Raw genomic sequence first — 26,316 nt, forward strand, 5'->3', positions numbered from 1 at the left:
GGAGTGGGTGAGCCTTGAACACAGACCTCCTGGCTCATTGGGAGGGTCACTACTATTGCACAACAGCCACCATACAATGACTCTGTTCAAGCGGATGGAACTTGAAACCTCTGGTTCGGAGATAGGGATACTACCACTTCAACTCAAGAGCCCTAACAGTGAAGTTTTGAGAGTCAGGTACAGGTACTATTGGGATCTGAACTCAGGATTACCTTCTTACTTGACATTTTAACCAACTGTGCCACAGGCCAGTTCCAGCTCACAGTGAACAGCTATTTTTCAATCAAACTGTTCAGACAGGACTCTAGGCACCTAGTTCAGTGGTAGGGACATTACCACTGCCCCACAAGAATCCTCAGTTCAGTGAACTTTATAATTTAAAATGAATGATGCCTGTAGACCTTCTAAATCAATTGCAGCAGGTAGACTAGATGTCACCAAGTTTCTGAACCTCAGCAAAAGGCTGATGACCAAAAGTCCAGTAAATTGTGAAGTCGTTGCTGCCCCGTATTCAGCTCCAATGCTTGAGGAAATTCTTTGATCCAAAGTCAGAAGTTACATGACACCAAGTTACAGTCCAACAGATCTATTTGATATCACAAGCTTTGGAAGTGCTGCCCCATCATCAGTTGAAGGACTTTACCCCAGTCAAACACCGGCACCTCCACATCACGGTTTTGATCCAAAGCTTAATCTTTCCTGACTCCAATTAGTAAAATGCAGCCTGTTGACCATCAAAACTGCAACAATTGCTGCGGATGCAGAAAATCCGATACAGAAAATAATGGGAACACACAGTAATTCAGGCAGCATGTGTGGAGAAAGAAGCACATTTAATGTTTCAGATCGATGACCTTGCATCAGAACATAGTGACCTTCCTGACATACATTAGGCTATGGTATATATTTATTTTAATTGGAGTATTATTTGCTTGTTATTCTCATTTTAAAGCTATGGAACTCAAGTGTCCATTCAATTCTAGGACATTGTCGTAAATTCAGTTCAGTCAAATGAGTTTTCCCTCTGTTCCATCTAAGGATTCAAAATGAAGCTGACAATACTATTTAAGAGGTCATATGCCTGTAGGTCCTAAACCCTTGGATATTACACATCTCCTGCTCCCCATACATTCTTTCAGAAATGGTCAAAATCTAAAGTTTTGACCAATTTTGGTCGTCTGATTTCTTCTTCCGTGACTTATTGTGTAACGCTTGTGAAAAACACCTTCAGATGTTTTATCATTTATCTTTTCATCTATTTGCTAATTTTAATAGGAGAGGAATTGAAAAATAGTGTTTATCATGGAAAACATCATGTCGTGCTGATTCCAATTTGATCGGTAAAATTGGGGAGCAGTGGAAGGAAAACGCAAGATCGACACAAACAAAAACAGAAATTGCTGGAAAAGCTCAGCAGGTCTGACAGCACCTGTGGAGAGAAATCAGGGTAAATCTTTCCGGTAGAGTGAGCTTTCCTCAGGACTCAAAACTATCAGTCTTGTCACAATGACGTTTATTTGGTGAAGAAAATGGAAATGGAAATTGAAGATGGATTTGCCTCACTTATGGCTGAAGTAGGGAATGCTTTCTCTAACATTCAGAACATGCTGTAACTGAACTGGGAATGTTTGAAACATTTGCTGGTTGTAAGTGGTTAAAAGATTCTGTGAAGTGCACTGAAATTGTTCTTTTACAAAAAATGTGCAATTACCGCATAGCCTCAGCAAAGTTGTGAAACTTTCCACATCCCACTTCTGCGGTTTGTGGCAATAGCAGAATTGTCTTCAAATCCTCTTGCAAATGGCTGTTTTCCAAATAAAGCAGGAAAGTTATCCTCATCGCTGTGGATTGCTATTTCCAGGGGGATATTACATTACATGTTAATGACACCTTGCCTGTAAACTTGTAGCGTGACAGAAAAGATCCCCAGTTCTCTGCTGTGTCATGTAGTGAATTACATCATGACACACCCCGGAATAATGAGAAGTGTACGTACAACTTGAGTAGAACTGAAACCCAGCCAATAGATAGTCCGCGACCGACCGGAGCCTCTTCACTTTTCAATAGTTTCTGGAGCTTGGAAGCTGCTGAATTCGCTGGTAAGTTTTTTTTCCCGTGAACACACTTTCTGCTGTCTACTTTTGTGTTCCCCCTGTCCAAATCCGACTTGGAACAAGATAGAAAGGACTAGCCTGTCTATTGAGCCCGATCTTTGTCTTAGCTAATGTTGTAAATTCTTTTAAACTCGTACTTTCACATGACACAAGTGTTTGATCAGCGTTTTAAAAGTCTCCAATCTGACACCCTACCAGTCCGTGGAAATGAAAGTAAAGCTTGGGCACGGGAATGTTTACTTACAATTAATCAAAACTGAAGTATCTCCGGAGCTCAAAGAAAAGTGTATCACTTGAGTGATTTTAATCTCTTCAGACTTTCCTTGTTGAAACACATTAAGTTGAGGGATGTTGCATTTTAATTAAAAACAGGTACAGTAACAGCACCTAAAATGCCGCTGAATTGATTCCAAAAAAATACGTCAACTAAATTTAAACGAATGGTCACCAGAAAGAATCCGACTGGCTGATTTATTTATTCCACACTTTATGGGAACTGTCTTGCGTCTTGAAGTGGTGGCTGTGATATGGAGTAGAAAACTCCCGCTGACCATCCTGCTATGTTTCTGAGGTTTGCTGCTGTTAACATTTTGTGACGAGAACCCACTGAAATGCATTTAAGGGTTTCCCCAAACAGAAAGTCCACCAGTTTAAATCATGACTTTTATATACGTTTGATGGTGCAATGACGGTAGGCTGCTGCGCCATTAATTTGTTGTTTAATTGTATTTTAGTTTGAAAATATAAAGGACTTTGAGAGAAAGCTCTCCAGCCAGAAACTTGAATCCTGATTCTTCCTATGAGAGTACAATTTTCCAAGTTGCTGTGTATCCGCTAAACTATATTCAGATACTTGGCACCACACCTTTAATTGATGAAGGGTACTTGATTAAGCTTTTTCCGAGAGGATTTTGTCTCCCTCTCTTTTTACAATTCCAGATGGCGTGCCATTAAGGCTGAAAAACAGTTTAACTCCGAGGCCTCTGGCAATCTTACTTTAAAGCTGGCTGATGCGTGTGCTATCCTTTCCTCTGAATCAGCAATGAATCGGAAGGCTTAATTCAGATTTGGCCTGGAATAGAGAGCTATGTTGAACACAATTTGAGTTTGCTGTGTTGAGAGATTAAATGCAGCTGTTGTTTTTCACAGTGCCGCTCAATAATAATCCTTCTGTTGGCAATTATGACTCTTGCTAAACCGTCAACAATATGTGAATGAATCTCCCTTTCTCTCCCTTCCTATCAACCTTCATTAAGATTTATTTCAATATCAATTTCCTTACCTAACTGTGTCTACCACTGTCAATGCCTCCACAAGTCTTTAATGGCTTTTCTATTGGGGAAAGGATGCTCACCTGACGAAGGAACAGCAGTCCAAAAGATTGTGATTTCAACTAAACATGTTGGACTTTAATCTTGTGTCGTGAGACTTCTGACTAGGTTAGAAAGTAAAGGCTTCAACATTAGCTTCAGGAACCTTACCGGCACATTGCTGAGAGAATGCTATTCTGTCAAACCTGCTGTCTTTTGGGTGAGACCTGAAGAATATCTGCCATCTCAAGTGAACGTAAATGATTCCATTTCAAAGAAGAGCAAGAGAGCTGTCCTGCAGTGTTCTGGCCAGTGTTTAGTTCTCACCCAACATCGCTAACACAGATCATCCTCACATTACTGTCTAGCCTATTGTCTGTGGAACTTTACTGTGAGCAGTTTGAATGTTGTATTTCCTACCTTATAAATATGATAAGTCTTCAAAGTACTTAATTGGCAGTAAAATACCTCAAGACGTATTGAGTTTTTGAATAAATTCTTTGTTCCTTGAACTTGTTTTGGGTCAGAGGCTGTGATTTCAGTTCGGGTAAAAAGGACTTGGATTTATATGATTCTCCTGATGACCATAGGATAGTCCAAAGCTTTTTACCAACAATTATGTGTTTCAGTGTTGATTGATCGCTAATTGTTGATGAGAATACCATCGCTAACTCACTCACTGTACTTCCAAACAGTTCCTACAATCTGTTTCCAGCTGTAAGAATCAAAAAAGCTACAATGGCGAGTGTCATTAGGCAGCCTGGTTTCCGCACCATGCTACCAGGCCAGATACAGAATTTTAACCATTAGTTCAATCTACTTTTGGATAGCAGGCAAAATGCATTGGCACCAACATGGAGACCCATTTCAAGTGGCAATGGTCGCATTAGAATCCAAATCAGATAAAATTTACCCTGAAATGGAAAGCAATACATCTTTCCTGTCAATGAGGAAGCTGGTGAATAAGGTATAGTTCATGCCTAGTCATTTAGTGCTGTAGTCCAGAGCTTCAGTGTACTGCAGAGCATCATTACCACTCATCCTCAGTAGTATGGTTGTTTGGTGGGTATTAAAGGCTTGCCGCCTAGCTATATACACATAGCATTCCAATCACCACCCAATAGGACTATTGACCTTTAAAAGACCTGGCCAAGCCTGTTTACATATATCACCAAAACACAAAATAATTTGTTTTAGGAACCTCTAAATAAGAGCAGCCCATCACCCCTTTAAGCCTGTACTGCCATTCAATTAGATCATGGCTTGTCTATATCTTATCAACTTCCTCCCACTTCAGTTTTGTGATATTTTGTCAGATAGCCAAAACAAAAAGACATGCAGTTTCTGTTTTGAAATCTTGACTTGATTATGACCCATTACCTGGGCGAACATGCTCTGAATTTAACACTCTACCATCCACGCTCAACTCCCTCTCCAGAAGGATTAAATTCTCTGTACATGACCCTTTCATTTCTTTTAATCTTCCTTATAGATTATACCAATTACATTGCTGCTTAATCTTCTATGTTCAGGAAATAGCAGTTTAACTATTTGTCCTTGTAGTTTAATGCTTTTCATCCAACATTTCATTTTGTAGTGCCGAGAATGGATTGTACTGGTCCAAATGGAGAAACCACAATGTTGTATAGCTAGCAGAAATTTTAGCACTTTTTCAATCCAGCTGCCTTAAGATAAAGGTCAATGTTCCATTGCTTTTTGTTTTGTGGCTATGCACTAATCCTTAATGGTTTTAGCACTTGGACCTATGTTCCTCTTTTCCACACCTTTTTTTGTTCATCATTTAGAAAATAACCTAATCTACTTTTGTGAATCTAAAGTGGATGCCCTCACATTTGCCCACATTAAAAACCATCTGCCATAGTTTTGCCTATTCACTTAATCTAGTAATGTTATTTTGTAACTTCATTCCCACCATCACTACTAATTGTGCCGTCTAAATTGGCGTCTTTCGCAGACTTGGGACACATTTCTTCTGTCCTTTTGTAATACTTTGGGATCTGATAGAATTTTCCCCTTCTAAGCACAATGCCAGAAAAAGGAAAGAACTTCTACATTCCCAAGCTGGGTCAGCAAAAAGTTAATAGCGAATGTTTTGAGGTTGTGGTGATCTTGTTTAAAACAAAGCAGTTGTTAAGCTTGCTACGAATATTTTGCAGCTGTTTTTCCATCACCTGTCTTCACTAACACTCCTTTCCTTCCTGACTACTCTATTTCTTGGTGGCATCATCCTTTACCACACTGACCTGGTTATCATTATGAAATGTGCAAATTTTTTCAAGATTAATTCCCAAACAACTCTTTAACAGTAAAAATATAATTTTAAATTCAAGCTCCAAAACTTTAAGAATCCATTATCAGTTTTGACTTCCTTTCTGGGATTGGCATATTAACATACAATGTTATAAAAACTAGTGTAAATCTGCACTATTTTTGCTGAGCTAAGGATCTACTCTGATTTATGTAATCTATACATTCAATTATGTTAACTTTTTCAATCATATTATCATTTAATTCTCTTTCCACACTACAAACAATTCTACCTTCATAAGCCTGTGCTTAAGTCTTGATTTTTAAAACTAGGATCAATCATAGTCCTTCTCCACTCTATATTTCCCAGAACCTCAAACTTTCAAGTGCACAACAAGTAGAACTTACAGATTTCCTTTCACCTATTGCATATTCAATGGATACTGCCATTATTCTCAACAATTCTTTCATAGATGTTGGAAAATACAGCAACATTTTTGCTGCATCATCTAATTTTCCATGGGCCTCTGGAGAAGATTCTTATTGCGTTGGGTTGATCTTAGAACAAAATTCACCAAAGATCCTCAGACAGCATCTTTTGATCCCACAGCTGCTTCCATCTAGAAGGGCAAGGGCAGCTGATACTTGGGAACATCACCACCTTCGTGTTCCCCTCCAAGACAAAATCCTGGATTTCCCTCCTTAATAGCATTGTGGGTCCACCCACAGCAGGTGGACTGCAGTAGTTCAGGAAGACAGCTCACTACCACTTTCTCAAGGGCAACTGGGGACTAGCAATAAATGCTGGCCAGCCAGCGATGCTGAAATTTGAACCCAGCTCACACAGTGAAATTTGAACCTAGCTCGCCCAAGATCAATTGACTGTGAATGTATTGCGAGCTGTTACATGTCATGGATGCCAGTGAAGTGTAAAATTAGGCAGGTATAAAATGGCAGGCAATCTAATTGTGTTTTTAACCAGGTATAATTAAAATTGTCCCTCCAAATGCTTGGCTTTCCATGTGTCATCCATTCTGTTCGCCAATGTTAATATCTCGTGGACCTAACTCATCCGTTAAACAAATGAAACACGAAAAGCATTTGTTCAGTTTTTTGCTGTTCTTATTGTTTCAGATTGACAAGTGAATAAGTTCCAGGTGCAATGGACTGGGGGACTCTGCAAGGTGTGCTCAGCGGAGTGAATAAATATTCAACTGGTTTTGGACGGATCTGGCTGTCTGTAGTGTTCATCTTTCGAGTATTGGTTTATGTGGTGGCAGCAGAAAGTGTGTGGGGAGATGAGCAGAGTGACTTTGACTGCAATACCCAGCAACCTGGCTGTCCAAATAGTTGCTATGACCATTACTTCCCCATTTCCCACATTCGTCTATGGGCTCTGCAACTAATCTCTATCACCACACCTTCCCTGATGGTTGTCCTTCATGTAGCCTACCGAAAAGAGAGGGAACGGAAGCACAGATTGAAGTATGGTGAGAATTGTTCCCAATTATACAAAAACACAGGGAAGAAACATGGTGGGCTCTGGTGGACCTATTTGATCAGTCTAGTGTTTAAAACCGGTTTCGAAATCACTTTCTTATATATACTTCATCGAATTTATGATCGTTTTTATTTACCTCGCCTTGTCAAGTGTTCCATGTTCCCGTGTCCGAATATAGTTGATTGTTACATTGCCAAGCCAACTGAGAAAAGGATCTTCACATACTTCATGGTTGGAGGATCAGCTCTTTGTACCATCCTCAACATATCTGAAATACTATACCTACTTTTCAAACGATGCTTTCGATGCTGCAACAGGAGAAATGTAAGGGAAGAGGAGAGCATGGCAAAGTTAAGAGGAAAAGAGCTTCGTAAAGGTACTCTCGAGAATGGGATTATGCTGGAAGAATGCAACCACAAGGCCTAACAGGCAATGTTGCCAATCAATACCAAAATCGTTTTCAATGACGTATTTTGGAAAAGCTTAACATGAACAATGGCTTATTTTCACCAAAAGAGATACTATGCTCATAAACAAATAGGACTCAATCAGCAAGGACTGCACAAAGCCATCTGTATCAGACTGGCGAAGAATGAATATTCATACCAAATTCAGTTTGACTGTCATCTTTCTATGTCAGGTGAAATGCTTTTCATTGTATTAAGAGTAAGTATAACCTGTAGCTTCAACATAGTATTGGGGGCAAGTCTTTGAATTATCTCCAAGTTTTTCAATCCATGTCTTTACGAATGATAAGTCCCGAATGGAACGTGGAAACATTGCTCAAGTTTGTGTTTTCGTTGGACCAGCAGATGCATAGCTTATGGAATGTTACCACTGGATAAGCAACAATATGGATAGAGTCTGTTCATCAAGAGACAATCAAGGATTTGGAGAAAATCAGTTCATCCGTAGAGTAAAAAGGACATGAGCAGAGCATAGGCAAGCAAGTGAAGTGCTGAAAGCACATCATCACGGTAGATAAGATAGTTATGGCACTACAGCCATAGCTGAAATGTACGCAGACAAGAAGAACAATTGCTGCAGGCGATGTTGAACTATCAGTGGAAACCCTAGAAGTATTGTGGAGGATTATGAAATATTTGAAATAATAGACGATTTACACCATGAACTATATAAAATGCCAGTATAGAGAATCACAGAAAATCTCCGGATTAAAAATAGAACTTGTCTCCTACACTGTATAAATCAATGGGCCTTTTTGTAAGTGAGGCAAATTTCACAAAGTGATTCCAAGATACCAGTTATAGGTATTGAGATCAGAATTTGATTTTATAAAGTCACTATCGAATATGCCTCAGATTTTCAGCTCAGCAATCTAAACTGAGTATCGCAGTTCAGTGCTGAAACAATGCTGTAATGTTGGAAGTGCCATCTTGCTGATGAGATGTTAAGTCAAGGTCCTGCCTGCCTCCTCACATGGATGTAAGGGATTTTTATGTATTATTTTAAAAAAGCACTGAGTAGATGATTCCTGACTAATAATAATTCCTGAGTGAACAACACAAAACAAAGGTGTAATTAATTTGTGGGATCCTTCAATGCACAATTCAACCCACGTGTTCTACATTACAATAAGTGAATACAGGTGCAACAGAAATTAAAACATTTCTTTCTTGCAAATTGAAAAAGGTCACAGTGAACACTTTATTCAAGATTCAGAAACAAAGATGCAGCAGTTGTTTACAGTTTGGAAATACTTCTGGTAATATATCAAGAGGTGGGGAAAGAGGAATGTCACCATACTCCTACCAAACCATAGGGCTGCACTCTTATTAGAGAGAGATGATGGGAATGTGGTTTCATGAGTGATGATTGAAGTCTCTAGTATGTAGACAATCTGTTGCTGACAAGCACACACAGCACAGAAAATGGAAAGAATGGAAAAGCACATCACTGCCTAATTAGCATCCAATTTTTATTTAGCGAAGAGCTGCATATGCATTATCAACAGTTTTACACTGTCAGGGAAGAGCCTTAGTGCAATTTGGTTGGTCTTCTCGCTCAACTATCTTTACTAAGATTAAGAGAATGGCACTATGGCACAATGCATACATATGGATACCAGGTTAAGTCATTAAGAACGCCGACTGTAACAAAAACAATTGTATTTGTACTGCTCATGAAATAAAGACTTTAGCACAAATTGCCACACTGCCTGCAGACAGAGGACATTGCAGTTTTAGACAAATAATAAACAATTTTGTATATAGTGTTGTTTCTATTACTTTACATTTTTGTTTACAGAATGTGTTCATTATCACTGGCAGAGCCAGAGCTTGTTCCCCAACATTTAACTGTGTGGCTTACATAGCTATTTCATACTCATCCAGATTGTATTGTACTGCACATTTATTGCTGACGTGCCTACTTCAAAATAGAGAAGCCTTCCCTAAAGTTTGGATATTAATGAACTCAGGGAGTTTTTACGTGGTCACCATTATTAATAACAGCATTTTAATCTCATTTTTGTTTTTAAAAAATGAAGTTTAAATAAACCAGACGGCATAGTATGATTTGAAATCATGTTACTCAATCATTAGTCATGGCTTCTGGATTACTAGCTCAATAACCATAGTGCAACTATTGCCTCACCATTGAATTTCGTTGAAAACTTGCCCTCATTAAACCATTTCAGTGGTGTACATCATAATTCTTAATACAAAAATTGCAGATAGTTACAGGTTTTAAATCACTTGCACTGTTACAATTTCCTAGAACTTCTGCAGTGGTCCACAAAGACATTCATTGAGTGACTTGTTAACATAGCATGCTCCATTCAAATCAGTACAATATTGAGGATTCAGAATTAATCTAATTGTGATCTTTGTTGTCATTTGCAACATTGCAGAGTACTGCTAGAGGGCTTAGAATCAGAAAACAACTCAATCACTTGTCGGGCTTGCCTGAGGGTATCACTTCAAATGGCTGCTGTTATAAATTCAATTGTGAATGGAAGCCTCAATTAAACATTATAACAGGTGATTTGACAAATAGGCATGTGCTGATTTCCCCAACCTATACTATTTTATATTAATATTTATTGACCTTTTTGTACTAATCATGGATTGTAGAAATTAAATATGGCTATGATTATGCACAACACAGGCCCTCATGCTTCTATTATTTATTTATAGTAGGATTTCAGTACAAACTGTGTCAAATTGGACTTGGCCTGATATTCTGCCTGTACATACCGTGATCCATGCTCTTGTTATCAAAATGGAGCCAATACTCATGAGCATATCTCTGCAAAACAGCCCATTGCTGTCTTATTAGTGGAGCCCCAGCATCTTAAATGTACATCAGACATTTTCCATATCACTCTTTACCCACTATTATAACCACTGTGATGAATTTTAATTATCCTTAAGCACTGAGATTTTGGGAGGTCACTGACCTAGCTTAAGATTCTTTCGTTCTTTCAGAACCACAACCACTTAGTAAAACTCTCTTACATTAATGTCCTATGTACATTATACCATGTACATTCCATACCATGACAATACTAAGTCAACAAGTTGCTTTTGAAGAATAATTTCATGAAAGAAATTGCCATCCTGAATTGGGTTGTAGCTGCACATTAGAAAAAGCTGAATGTTGGAATATGAGAGGGCAATGGTGTTATTATCTATTATTAGATTTCATCTCTCAATGAAAAACTCAAGTGGTGTCTGGAAGTGACCATTCAAACTTTGTACCAATAAAAGGAAATAGCCCTGGAGCCTGAATTTCAGACATAAAGACTCTCAAAAAGTGTATATAATTTTTTTTCTATCTTTATGTTACATGTTACATTTGATATATTGTTACTGCTGTGTGCAGGTTGCAAATAAATAGTTTTAAATGTATGGAGTCACAAACATTATTTGTTTTGCTCAGCAAGAAGCTTAACACCATGTTTAAGAGTTTCCAACCAAGCTGCTGAGAGTTTAACTCTCATGTTGAACCATTTTCTCAACCTCTGCACAAGTTTTTTTTTGTGTGGAGAGATGCCTAACTAAGTCCAGGGAAGTTGGGCTTAGGTTGACAGCAGTCAAGGTTTTGGATCTTATGGTTTACCTTGACCAAAGACTAAACTGGGATAGCCATGCAAAATACTGTGGCACAGAGAACAGGTCAGAGATGGGGAAGTCTACAATGAGCAACTTTTCACTGAGTCACCAAAGCCCCATGTGGGCACAAGTCAGGAGTGTGATAGAATAGTCTCCACCTGCCTAGATGGCTGCAGCTCCAATGATACTCAAGAAGCTCAACAGCATCCAGGACAAAGCAGTCAATTGATTACCATTTTATCCATCTTACAAATTTACTCCCACCCCGTTGATGCATATACATAGGCAATTGCATGTCCACCTACAAGATGCACTCATCAAATCTCTTCAGCACTTTCCAAACCCACAATCTCTACTATCTCAAGGAACAAAGGCAACAGATGCACGGGAACACCACAACCTGCAGGTTTCCCTCCCATCCTGACCTGGTACTAGCTAACCATTCCTTCACTGTTACTGGGTCAAACTCCTAGGACTCCCTTTCTAACTGTCCTGTGGGTATTCATACGCCATCTGGATTGCAACTGTTCAAGAGGGCAGCTCACCACCACTTTGTCAAGGTCAACTAAGGTTTCACCTTTAGAACAATGGATTATATAAGCTTATCTGGAATTGAGTACTCTCATGGCACTCTTCATTTCAAAGTTTCATAATGAGCCACAAAGACTTGGTGCAATCTGCTATCGGGTTTTTTAATGCACAAATTTCAGCCCAATGAGTTATCTCTTGTTTGTAATAGACAACAACAGTTTATACTTAGATTATGCCTTGAAAACAGTTCACAAGAGCCTCACTACAGCTATATAAATTATCATTCCAATTTGAGATACATTTGGGGTTGTGGGGCAGGTGATCAAATTTGGTGAAGATGTTTTTAAAGAGCATTTTAAAGCAATATAGATGATGAAGTTTACAGGGCAAATTCTAGGGCTTGGGCCCTGGTACCTGAAGGCATAGCCACCCAAAGGTGCAGCTACTAAAATTGAAAATGTTCAAATGACCAAAATGGATGGAGTAAAAATATCACGGAGAGTTGTAGGACTGGATTACAAAAACAGGGATTTGGAAAGGTGGCTGAGAATTTCAAATTAAGGTGCTGCTTGACCTGGATGCAAGGTAGGTCAATTAGCACAGTAATGTTCATTGGTGAACTTAACCTGGACTAAGGTATAGGATGAAAGTGACAGAGGCAGATGACTGAATAGCCTTAATAACAAGGAGCTTCATGATCTCCTCAAATTGATGGAGGTGAGGTTGGAGACATTGACAAAGGTTTCAGAAGTTGATTTACAGTAGAGAAAGAAGAAATCAGGGTTAATCTATGCATTTCAGGATGAGCCTAGAAAGTGAGCAATTTTGGAAGACAAAGACTTTATGTTTTCCAGTCAGATCTGGCAGTGAATGGTTAAGCCAATTGTAATCTGTATTCATTCTGCATGCCTTGGATTTAATGGAATGGAGAAAGAGCTGTACCATGGGAACAATCAGGGTGAGAAAGATTTATGCTTGGAAAAAGTACTCTGGTGAATGGAAGAACAAAGGCAAAACAGTTAGAGTTTTACATTTGAAAGTGACAGCTGACAGGTATGGATTTGAGGATACATTATGTAGATTCTTCTTGGTGGGCTCAGAAAAAGAAAAGGAACGTGAACACATTGCAGCATTCTGGTTGCAGAATGAAAATCACTCCAATTCCCATTAAATTGTAGTTTTGCCATAATTTCAAACAATAAATATATCTTAAGATGCCATAAACTTTGGGACTTCATTGTCATCATGTTTTACTGTCGTTTAAGTCACAATTGTTTGAATAAATCAAATTGCTTATGTTATCTCCACAGATTCAAAGTCTTCATTACACATAACAAATAACAATTAATCAAAATATTATGATCCCAATTGATGTTATTTTTGGGGCAATTCAGGTCGCAATTGAAATCTGGTTGGATAGATCTTATTGTGAATTTTTTTCTTTGCTTTAATGAAGCGGTGCCTCTCAGAAATATAAATCTGTAATGTTGTAGTTTTTTTACAATAAAACAAAGTTTATTATGCAAAAGAAATGAAAGTAAAATAGTCCAAACTATTTACAAATAACACACATTTGAAGATTTTGTAACAGATTATTCCATTAATCCCAAAGGCACTTCTTTAATGTACTCACACCAGATAGAATTCCTATCTCGATCATCCCATTGGAGTTAATTTAACAGTAGCTTCACCTTCCAGGCTTGACCCTCTGATAGCCTCATTCTTCAGCCATTATACAACTAAAATTACACTTTTCCAATTTTAAATAACCCCTTCAGTGTTATAACCAAACACTTCTGGTACGGAACTTAACTCCTTAAATTGAGGAAATCTATTTTTAACAATTCTGAACAGTCTTTCTTTATCAGGAGAAACTGCAGCCAAAATCAAGCTTTAGCCAAAACCCAAAGAATCATCCAACTGACACTGTGTGAGAAAGTACTTTTTTTAATAAGTTATAATCACTTCATCTAATCGAAAAAAAAAAGTCACTCCACAGTCTTTTCCAAACTAGATCCTAATACACAACTGTTAACTTTGTTCACTTGTAAAATTCTCCCCACGTAAATAAAAATCCCTTACCTCATAGGAAGTCTTACTCTCAGTGTGTTAAAACAAATTACCATGCCTGCAGAAATACTTAAAAGTTCATCATTGAACCTCTTCAGATACACAGCATGCATGAAAATAAGTTAACAAGGGCTTTGTTATTTAAGCACCAATTGAACTATGAATTCTGGTGCTCATATGTTAAGTGTGTGTTTTACGATTTCTTGTGTTAAATACCACTCTCAGTGTGATATGGTCTGAGTATTTCTCCATATGTAAGCCAATGTAACACACAATGAATTGGTCCTTGTTAAGACAAATGTCGTGTAATTTATTAAATACACTGACTAGTTACACTGTTATAAGATTTCAGGCTTCCATACAGTCTGAGTTCTGTGCTAACTGATATTACAGCTACATTATAGAACATAGAACATTACAGCACAGTACAGGCCCTTCGGCCCTCGATGTTGTGTTGACCTTTCATACCGATCTGAAGCCCATCTAACCTACACTATTCCATGTACGTCCATATGCTTATCAAATGACGACTTAAATGTACCTAAAGTTGACAAATCTACTACCGTAGAATTATGACTGTAGCACTACAGATCTCTGACAGAACTTACTACATAATGCACTGACTCCATTGATCCGTTCTGTGACTACTGAGGTGGAACAAGGACTGTTATACTGGAACATCATATGTTGGAATGTTATCCAACTGCCGTAATGGGACACTGCTTGGCTCAGTGGTTAGCACTGCTGCCACACAGCACCAGGGACCTGGCTTCAATTTCAGCCTTGGGCGACAGCCTGTGTAGAGTTTGCACGTTCTCCTGTGTCTCTGTGGGTTTCTGCTGGGTGCTCTGGTTTTCTTCCACAGTCCAAAGATGTGCAGGTTAGGTGGATTCAATGTACTAAATTACCCATAATGTTCAGGGATGTGTAGGTTAAGTCAATTAGCCATGGGAAATACTGGGTGACAGGAATAGGGTAGGAGGATGGGTCTGTGTAGGATGTTGTTCGGAGGGTAGGAGGATGGGTCTGGGTAGGATGCTGTTCAGAGGGTTGGTGTGGACATGTTTGGCTTAATGGCCTGTTTTCACACTGTGGGGATTCTATTTAAAAAACCTGATTCGGGATTTGCTATCTGAGATGCAACCTTGTCCTCTTCAGCTGCTGAAATTTGCATTGCATCATTTGAGTCATTTTTTTTGATTATGTGAGTGAACTGAAAGTCCTCTCCTGCCGTAGTAGGTGTTGGTTAAATGCACCAAAATCAGACTGAATTTGCCCATTTGTAGATGTGCTCTACATTAATTTAGCAGTGTGGCATAATTATTGACAGACATCTTCTGAAACTAACTTTAACAAGTGCATGGCTGGATTTGGTATTCCTGACAATGGGTCCTGTTTCTGACTAAATAAATCGTTGAAGACTAACATTGGTCTGATAGGGGGAGACCTGACTAAATTAAATATGTCAAGCTGTCCCTAAGAGAGAAGTCCAATGTCCCATGAGTGAAACTGGCCTGTCAGTGATTGCAGCTCATACCATACCTACCAGCGACACAGCAGCAACAAGGAAACCAGGTCTCAAGTACGTGATTGAACAATGGAGGTTCCAAGGACTAAGTCCACTGGAAAAAAGGAGAGGTGACTCAAATGCAACACCATTAGATGGCAACCACCTCCCTACAATTTCCAATTCCTTGTCTGCCAATTTGGACACTTTGCGTCATTGAGAAGAGCCGTTCGGGCCCAAGCATCTTTTGCGGAATCCCTCAGCCACTTCTACATCCCACTGAGGTCAGGGATAATGACCTTTAAGTGGCTTACTGATGGGTGCCAGGTTTCCCCCATCAGCTAGTTGCCATTGTTAAGTTAATGGGGGTCAGTTTTCCCAGCAGAGGGAATAGGATTCAGAGCTTCTCCTTCAATTGTGGAGGTGTCACCTCCTACCGAGCCTAGAATCTGACTCCTTTGGGGCCCTCTTGTGGCATAGTGGTATTGCCCCCAGCCCTAGACTGGGAGGCCTAGGTTCAAGTTCCACCTGCTCTAGTAGTTTCTAATAAAATCTTTGAACAGGTTGGTTAGAAAAAACATTTTAACAAGAAATATAAAAGAATCTCATTCTTTTAGTTTTATATGTATTGCTGGGGATAAGAAAAAATTGCATTTTTAAAACAATTTGGTTTGATTCCTGACCTCTCTCTCTCTTAATATCATATTTAATTCCCTCTGTTTTCTCTTCTATGTCCAATATGATGTTAAATTTGCTTTTCTGACTTACACTGCTAGATCAGACTCTTCAATTCTCAGTAAAAGAATTGCACTGTCCATAGAGATCACAGATGCGATGTGGAGGGGTAATTGATTGACAGGAATATTCATCAGAAAGCTACAGAATGTCTATGACCAAATGCAACAAACAACATGTGCCACTTATCCTTTGGCCACAATTAAAGCTGCAATGATATCTGTCATTATTAATCTATCGTGTCATTCAATTTACAAACACCAGTGTTATCAGATATTGATAAAACTCAATTTCTTAAAATAACTTTATGGAAAGTGTTCACCAAAGACACTTAAGATAAAATACTTATCAAACACTTATTATTCATTTGCTTTCTCCAATGTTTTAGGGATATTTTCTTCAAAACATTGAACCTAATAAAACACACGGGAAAGTAGGATCAGAGATAGTAGGAACTGCAGATGCTGGAGAATCTGAGATAACAAGGCGTAGAGCTGGATGAACACAGCAGCCAAACAGCATCAGTGGAGCAGGATGTTCAGAGTGACTGCTCCCAACAACTCAACAAAGCTGAGCAATCTTTGTACAATTGACATAGCACAACTGTTGAAATTCTTCCTATGGGTTAAATCAGCACTGATTCATACTTCCCATTTATGTCATCAATGTCTGTTGAAATGGAAAACAACACATTGAGAGGCTTTTTGAACACAGCTATGCTGTAAAGCTGGAATAAGAATGGTAAAGTTGTCTCAGTCACTGTGTAATTTTCACTGGTTATTGCTCCTTTGCAGAAACTCAGTAATTCCTTCATGCTGTTGTTGCTATTAACACTTTAGTGTTTATGCAAAAAGATTTTTATGATTGCCACTTTCTCTTAAGCAGACTGAAGTGACAGATAAGGCAAATGCTAATGAAAGCGAAGTGAAAGCTGAAATAATTTGAAAGGAAAGGCATAAAATAGAAGTCACCAGCAAAATGTTAACAGAAGATTACAGGAATTGACTGATGAAATTCCTGAGGAACAATTTCAGGATCAATGTAAGGATTTATCCAGGAGTGATGCGTAACATGACATTTGAATACACAGAAGGCCCAAAGATCATGAGGCAGAGATTCATTATTCCATTGACATCATATTCTTACGTACAGGAATGGAAATTAAAAATAAAAACTATCTAAACTATGTGCATGGACTGATCCAGAACCTCAACATAAGCTACAAATCTTCTCAAAACTCACTGATCATATGGGTTACATCAAGCTGAGGAATTCCTTTGCGTATTTGCTCTCCCTTCCATCTGGGCTCTCTTCACCAAAGACATTCTTCCTTTTCGAGTGAGAATACTTTCAACTGCACTCGCTGTCCAGTCACACTTTCGCCTACTGCTGGTAGAGGTCCTGGAGGGCTGCTCAGCTCCCTTGCTCAGTGTCATCTTTTGCTTTCACTGCCTGCCACTGGCAATCCTGTTGTCCGCATGAAATTTGACTGTTTGCTAAGGAGTTGTGTGATTAGCAGGTCCAATTGTATCATCGTGGCTAGAATATTCAAGTTCAATTAATAGGAGTGCTCTCTTCTTGCAACACCGAGCTGAGCAAGTGGTAAGGGCCATACCCAGTATTTTCTTGAGAAGACCTTCTTATCCATACAGGTGCCTTACAAGGGATCCAGGCTCTGTGGTGTATTTCCTACACTGGGGTGCAAGACAGTTGGCTATCCCGGAGTTGTATAATAGGTGATACTTCTGCATCAGTTGCTGCCTCACATGCAGTCCCCTCTGCACCATTTTCCACTGTCCCCAATCCGGATGCACTCCCTGGATTCTCAACACTGATGTCACTCCAGGATTTCACAAAACCAACTAAGTCCACTTCACTCGAGCCATCAGACACCAACATTTCAAGTTCTGAAACAATTTGGAATGAGCTACTTGCTTTCACATCAGCCACCAGACTTCTGGCCTCAGTCAAATCCCCACTGTGAATCATTTTCTGAGGCTGTATCCCCAGCTACTAGTTCAACCATGCAAATGTGGCCACCTGTGCCAAATGGCTTGATAACTCTGTGGTGTTTAGGATTCCACGCATCTTGTATCTTATTCTGAGCGCTGATATTCCAATATTGAAGGAATCCCCTTGTACTGATTAAAAGATCAGTGCTGTTGGCCGTGTGATCTGTCAATAATTTTCTTCTCAGCACTTCTCTCTCAGGTTTCATGGATGCCATAATTGAACACCTGGCTTAACCTTATGTGATGTTTAGTGATCCATTCATTGACCTAATCATCCCCATCAAAAGCTGTGGCAAGACGGTGGAAATGGTCCACTAAAAGGACAGAATCTTGCCAAAAATGACATAGCAAAGCGAACAACTCACAAGCGTGAAGCACTAGTATATGCATAAACAAGCCCCGGAAGATACTCAGGTGGGCAGCACGGTGGTTCAGTGGTTAGCACTGCTGCCTCACAGTGCCAGGAACCTGGGTTTGATACCAGCCTTGGGCCACTGTCCTTCTGACTGTGTGGGTTTCCTTTGGGTGCACCGGTTTCCTTCCACAGCCCAAAGATGCATAGGTTAGGTGAATTGGCCACACTAAATTGCCTATAGTGTTCAGGGATGTGTAGATTAGGTGGTTTTTGTGGGGATTGGTCCTGTTGGGATGCTCTGAGGGTCAGTGTGGACTTGTTGGGCTGAAGGGCCTGTTTCCACACTGTAGGAAATCTATGAAAATCACTTTTGACTACTTTCAGAGGTGAGGTGTGCAGATTGTCATGCAGAATATGGTTGAACCTTCCCCTGTCCAATACCTTCTGGAGTTAGGGAGTGGTGCAGCTTTCAACAATGGCTTAGACCTGCTAAGCTCCTGTAGGGTTTTGTTCCCAATGTTACACAGTCAATCACTCTGAATCTGACATGGAACACAAATCAATCATGCACTAAACACTTGGATACAGTTGAGGCCTTTTGGTTATGAATGAAAATAGCCTGCATGAACTTAGTGAAGATATCTATGAGTATAAGAACAAGCTCAGTCCCATGAATATTTGAATCAAGGACCATGAAATCCATGGCAAGTACCTTTAGAGATCCCTGAGTGATCAGGGATCCCACTCTGAGGTGAAGTCGTTTCTCTGCTTTGGTCAAAGTATACCTCCCATTATTTTGATAGTAGTTATCAATATTAGCAGCTGTCGTGGACCAGTAACACAATGTTCTGGTCAGGGCAGTCATCTTTCCAGTCTTTTAGTGTCCTGTTTGATCATAGACTGTTACTAACATTTGACCCTTGAGGCTGTCAGGAAAGATGAGTTGCTTCACCTCTCTCTCATCATTATGAACCGAGTGACAGAGAATTCCATCCTTGCTTCCTGATTCTCTGCCAGAACTTTATTAGTTTCTGTGCCTGTTTGGATTCCCTCATCAGCTGGGATTGTGGATTTCTCAGCAATGGTGCAAACTAAAGATACCTACGTCAATGAGCTGAAGCAGTCTGTGCTCCTTCTTTGAGACTGAAACCACACCATGCCCTACCTTTCAGGACATAGTCTTGATTTTCCTGAAAAATACATCAACGTCACTCTGCTGAATCTTGGTCTGAATGGTCTAAGGATTTAGTGTTGGAATGCTGCTTTTAACTAAGGACATGGGTATGGACATGTTGTCAGCCACAGCCCCTTCATGTCAGGCAGGGGTTGGTTCACACCCATGTTCAGTCCTTCAGCCAAGGGCATTAGCATTTTTAAAACAGTTGCTGGACTTGTATCAATTCTCGAATTGAAACTGCATGAGGTCAGTGCCCCGTTGAATCTTTGTTGCTCCCAGCTTGGTGGACGTTTGAAAGCAGTTTAGTGGGTTAAGTCAGTAAACACTTCAAACTCTGCATCAATCAGAATGCTTCAGAACCTCTGAGGGATAAGTCACCTCAGAGCTAGTAGAAGGGTCCCGACTTGAAATATCAGCTTTCCTGCTCCTTTGATGCTGCCTGGCCTGCTGTGTTCCTCCAGCTCCACACTGTATTGTCTCTGACTCCAGCATCTGCAACTCCTGCTATCTCTGCTATCTTTTCAATGTCTTGTTGTAACTGTAGACCAAATCAAGGCTGCAGAAATACTTTGCATCTTTGAGGGCTTGCAATGTTTTCTCAAACCTAGGTGGAGTGTGAACGTCCTTAATGAGGCTTAGTGCTGAGTGCCCAATAATAAGCACTAATCCTCGGTTATCTGCCTTTTGTCCTCATGAGGATAATGGCTCTTGAAAATTGGAAGATCTGTCTGGATCTGTGAGTTACATTTTATCTAAACCCTTCAAGAGATCAAAGACAATTAAAAAGATGAGATAGCTCGTAAGTTAATCACTGTATTTAAAAAAGCCTATAGGTTAACAAGGCCTTTGAGAGCTCCATTATGAGAAGTTATCAAAGATGAACATGTATTACTGGTATTATTCCATTGCCCCATCACAACTTAATAAAAAGTGTTTGCCAATATAGGGCTCCAATCACACTTTTGTGCTGTAATAGTGAGTTATAGAGTCAAGAAGAATTTGATTGATGCATGGGATTGAGTCACTGGTATAAATAATGTACAAAACAGCTCAGCGTTCACTTCCTGGGAACAATCTAGCCATTAAATCTGGTGGTGTAGTGCTCATTGTTTTTGACTGACACAGACACACACACACAAACATACACACACGCACAGATACACACATAGACACACACACACACACACACACCAGTGAACTGTGAACAGTTTAGGTCCTCTTATCTGATGAAAGATATATTGGTGTAACAGTCCAAAGAAGGTTCACAAGGTCGATCCCAGTTATGGAGGGACTGTCTTATGAGATAAATTTCAGAATGTTGGACCTGCACTCATTGGAGTGAATGATCACCTCATTGAAACATTCAAGATTCTTAGACAACTTGATAGAATAGTTCAGTGAGGTTGTTTCCTCTTGTGGGGGAGTCAAATAATCTTACAGCAATGGGTTGCCTATTTATGGCAGAGATAAGATGGAATTTCTTCTCTCAGCTGGTAGTGAATCTGTGGAAAACCTTACCACAGAGGGCTCTAGAGACTGGGTCATTAAAGGCTAAGATATACAGACTTTGTAAACAGTCATGGAATCTAGGATTATGTGAAAAAGGCAGGATAATAGAATTGAGGATTATCAGATCAGCTATGATCACAATGAATAGCAGAACAGACACAATGGGCTGAGTGGCCTAATTCTGCTCCAGCTGATTGTAGTTTAAGATCCATCTGGTAGGTTTACTGCTACCGTCCTTTCTTCTGGTTGGAATCTACAGGGCCTAGTTAGTCTACAGTGACAGAGGAAATGCCCCTGGTAGTCTAATGAGAAAAGACTGTTGTCTCAAACAAATGTAGTTTATTGCATGACAGAACCTATGTACAAGTTATTTTTGTATAATGGACATTGCTACAAAGATCAAGAGGAAGACCTCAATGTGAGGTCTTACTCCTTCAAGATTCAAATCTGTTTCCCTGCCAAAATCTGTGTAACATTGGTGCTATTTAATGTATTCCTCAGCATTAAGCATTTCAGACCCTTACAGCTTGTGCAATACCATAGACTTCACACATGTGCCACATTGCAACCGCAAGAAATGGTCCCTTGCTGAGCACGGGCAGGCTCCACATATATGATGGGAACAGTCATGATGGTTTTACTGTTTGCCTCTCTACTGTGCCATAAGCTGCCACAGGAGCTTTACAGGATGGCTACACAATCACAAGGCCCTATCTGCCATCTAGCTGCCTCATAAATCTCAATATAAAAACAAAACATGGCAGATGCCAGTATTTTTTTGAAAAAAACAGATGGAGCTGGAAACACTGAGCAGATCTGGTGGCATGCATGGACAGAGAATCACAATGACCTTTTCAGATCTCTGGGCATCATGCATGTAATATTAGTCACCCTACCATACAGAACATAAGTTCAGCAGACCAGCAGGGTGCTCAAACAATGCTTCTGCTGCCAAGACTGCACAGGAGAAGCCCAGCATTAATCATTAGAGCTTATCTCATGAGTTATTGTGGTCTGCTACATCTGAAGAATACATTCCTTTGCCACAAGTGATACAAGAAGCAGCTGAACAGCAGCAGCAGCAGGAAGGGTGGAATTAACCAACACACACCCTTTCCATTTATGCTGTCAGTTTATCTGCTGTTCTGATCATAATAAGAAAGAATGCAACGCCAAATCTCCATTCAGCAACAGTCCCACACTTCTAACTTCCTTTGTAACTGCCCATCCCTGTATTCTCTAGGGCACAATGATACGAGAGAAGCTGCTGCAAAACAACCTATTATAAATCAATTTTACCAATGCTAAATAATAAAATGCCTTGTTGCCTTAAGGAAGGTGAAAGTTGAATGCTGTTATTCTGGACCATTAATCCAGACACCCAAGTAATGTTCCCGTGGCAATAATCCCGTCATGGCAGATGGTAGAATTTAAAATCAATAAAAATTTGGAATTAAGAATATCGTGATGATTATGGAACAGGCATCAGAAAAACCTGTCTGGTTCACACCTTTAGGGAAGGAAACTCATCCTTACTTGAAATGGCCGAAATGTGACTCCAGATGCAAAGCTTAAGATGACTCCTAACTGCCCTCTGAGCAATTCGCGATGGGCAATTAATGCTGGCCTGTGAATGAATATAAATAAATAACTTCAACAAATAAATCATTCTTGTGCCCTCCCTCTGTGCCAGTCTTCCATTTCCTCCTCCCTTTCCCTCTATTCTTACACAGTGCTAGTCCAATGGCTGCAGTCTGGCTGGAGGAAGGCTGGGGAATTTCATTGGAAGAGACTGCAGATGGCTGCAGAAGATGGTTTTGAATAGCCCAAGGTTGAAATTAACTGCTGTACACCAAGATGGGCCCTCTGCGAAGGTTGGCTGGCAGGCTATTAGCAAGGACATAGTGGCTCAGTTGTCAGGACTGTTGCCTCATAGCGCCAATGACCTGGGTTTGATTCCAGCCTCCGGCAACTGTCTGTGCAGAGTTTGCACATTCTCTCCCTGTATCTGCATGGGCTTCCTCTGGATGCTCCGGTTTCCTCCCACAGTCCAAAAATATGCAGGTTAGGTGGACTGGCTGTGCTAAATTGCCCGTAGATTCAGGGATGTGTAAATTTGGTGGATTACAAGGGGATGGGTCTGGGTGGGATGCTCTGAGGGTCAGTGTGGACTTGTTGGGCTGAAGGGCCTGTTTCCACACTGTAGGGAATCTATGAAGGCCACTGGTGGAGTGGAACGACAATGCTGCCATCCTGAGAGAGAGCAGTAGGGTTTTGCTCCCTGGAAGTACTGTCATTGCCCCGGAAGCAATGCGTCAGCAATCCAAGCAATGTACTGGGTGATGGATTACTGAACCAGTGTAACAGTCCTGTTGAACACTGACATCTGCAGCCATGAGCCAATGCAGCACTCAGTCATTCCGGGGCAGAGGTGGGGAGATTAGGCTGGTGCTACTTTAGAAGCTGCACCCTTGGCCACCTGACACTACACCGTGACTGATTTCATGAGGGCGTCAATGATGCCGGCCACACTGAGCACCAAACTGTGCAAATCCTTGTGTGGGCCTACTGCTAACTGGATTCGCTCCCATTCCTTAACATGGCTCTAGTCCTTGATGCTTGGCCTACTGTGTTCATCCAGCTCCACACTTTGTTATCCAGTCCTTGGACTGAGTGAAGCTACTGAGGCTGAGCTGTTTTGTGCTCCTTCAATCACAGACCAGTTCTCTCCCATATTTGCTGCTGTTAGGTTCACTCATTAGCCTATTAGAAGCAAATAAGAGAGAGAACTAACTTCTAATTGGAGGAATAGCTTAGTTCAAAATCTTCCATTTGATGTTATGATTCCAGACTGAAACCTGGCTTGGTAGATCATTTATTCGTTCCATTTAACAAGGTGGTCTTTCAGTGACACAGGCACACAACACTACAGTCTGATTTTAACGACGAACCTACGCTATTTACAGATAACATGATTTGAAAGAATTTGAAACATAATAAAAATACAATCCTATCTACCCCATACCATCATCACAAATATCAGAGAGCATTCCCTTCTCCAACGCATTTATAGTTTTGACTTAACCATATTTTTCAATGTCCGCTCTTCAGAGTTTAATGCCCTCTTCCTTGGTAATTCACACAACTGACCCCAGAGATCCTCAACTTTGAATAATCTCTTCAATGTTCTAACCAAACACTTCTGATCTGGAACATTCAAACTGAAGTCTTAATACTTAGGTAACCTGTCTCTGAATTGTTCTGAATTATCTCCATTCATCAGGAGGACCTGTATTTAACATTAGGGTGGCTTGATGGTTCAGTGATTAGCATCACTGCCTTACAGTCCCAGGGACCTGGGTTCGATTCCACTGTTAGGTGACCTTCCGAGTTAAGTTTGCACATTCTCCTTGTGTCTGCATAGGTTTCCTCTAGGTGCTCTGCCTTCCTCCCATAGTCCATAAGATTAGTTTAGGTGGACTGGTCATGCTAAATTGTCCATAGTGTCCAGCAATGTGCAGACTAGATAGATTAGCCATGGGGAATGCAGGGTTACAGGGATAGATCGGGTCTGGATGGGACGTTCTTTGGAGGGTCATTGTAGACTCGAGAGGCTGAATGGCTTTCTTCTACACTGTAGGGATTCTATGACCTAACTCCAACCAAGATCTCCGCAAGCTGCCAACAAAAGCTTCCCAAGCAATGGGTTTCCCTCCCAAGCAAAAGAAAAATGAAATTCCTCATTCTTCTCAACTGAAGGCAAGCTAATATTTTCAATGTTTACTCTCTCTGGTGCAAACAAATCCCCATTACCTCTCCAGGAATTCTTTCTCCCATACTGGTTTAAAAAATCATGGCTCTTGAAAGACGAACAATTTAATCATTTCTCTCTCTCATATACACAGAACAAAACCAACATGCCATTAGTTTCAAAACTCGAAAACGGACAAGATGTATCACACAGCTTGCATTATAGTTGCACTTCTTCTTCAGAAAAATAAAGGAGGTGATCACTGACTGCCGGAAGTGGAGTGGAGGGTATGCCCCTGTCTGGATCAATGGAGCTGAGGTGGAAATGGTTGATAGCGTCAAGTTCCTGGGAGTGATGATCACCAACATTCTGTCCTGGTCTATCCACATCAACATGACAGTCAACAAAGCACTAAAACATCTCTACTTCACCTGGAAGTGAAGGAAATTCGGCTTGTCCACGAGGACTCTTACCAATTTTTATAGATACACCATAGAAAGCATCTCATCTGGATGCACCACAGCTTAGTTTGGCAACTGCTGTTTCCAAGACTGCATGAAAATACAGAGAGTCATGAATACTACTCAGTCCATCATGCAAACCAGCCTTCAATCTACTGTTTCCATTTACACTTCCCACTGCCTCAGGAAAACTACCAGCATAATCACAAACCCCTCCCGCCCCAGTTATGCTCTCTCCCACCCGTTTCCATCGGGCAGAAGATAAAAAAGTTTGAATACACATATGAATAGATTCAAGGACAGCTTCTTACCCACTGTTCTCATATTTTTGAACGGACTTCTCAAATGTTAATGTTGATGTTGATCCCTCTCTCTACACTTTCCCCGCAGCTGTAATGTTCTGCCACCCTCATCCACTTTGCATGGTATGATCTACCTGTATAGCACACAAAACAATACTTTTCACATGCAGTACATGTAACAGCAATAAATCAAATCAAACCTAAACAAATATTTATATTGCAAACAAATGCTTGAAGGCTCACAAAGGTCAAAGTATGACCTGTGGAGCTTTTGAGAAAGGTGATTGACAGCTAAGTGAGATGGATGTCCAAACAATTAGACAAAACACTGTGTAATCCAACCAGTTCAACTGGTCTTATGGAAAATGTTTGCAAAGGCAGAAACTAAAATTAACAAGCCAAGGAGTAAGGAGTGTCTGCTGAACGCTGAAGGGTCTGAACGATAGGTTGCAGAAATATTGCAGGGTGAGTAACTTTAGCATGGCTTCCCTGGGCCCTGGCTCCAGGGTATGCAAATAGCAGCTATACCAAAACCTCTCCTTGTAACTGGCTCACTGCAGCTCCATTTGAAGTTTCCCCAAGGATTAGATAACTCAGTTAGCTGGACAGCTGGTTTGCAATGCAGAGTGACACCAGT

General features: G+C 40.3%; 1 protein-coding gene across 1 annotated transcript; it reads left to right on the top strand.

Moving 5' to 3' along the window:
* Positions 1–1,902: 1,902 nt before the first annotated feature.
* LOC125465162 (gap junction beta-3 protein-like) lies at positions 1,903–11,116 on the top strand. Its single transcript, XM_048558368.2, has 2 exons — positions 1,903–2,099; positions 6,827–11,116. Exon 2 carries the CDS (start codon positions 6,855–6,857, stop codon positions 7,617–7,619), a length of 765 nt encoding a protein of 254 aa, XP_048414325.1. The 5' UTR covers positions 1,903–2,099; positions 6,827–6,854; the 3' UTR covers positions 7,620–11,116.
* Positions 11,117–26,316: the final 15,200 nt, after the last annotated feature.

The sequence above is a fragment of the Stegostoma tigrinum genome, chromosome 24 (assembly GCF_030684315.1).
Source record: "Stegostoma tigrinum isolate sSteTig4 chromosome 24, sSteTig4.hap1, whole genome shotgun sequence".
NCBI classification, from domain to species: domain Eukaryota; kingdom Metazoa; phylum Chordata; class Chondrichthyes; order Orectolobiformes; family Stegostomatidae; genus Stegostoma; species Stegostoma tigrinum.

Coding starts and splice junctions, on each gene's coding strand:
- LOC125465162 (XM_048558368.2), top strand. CDS start 6,855: ATGGACTGGGGGACTCTGCAAGGTGTGCTCAGCGGAGTGAATAAATAT.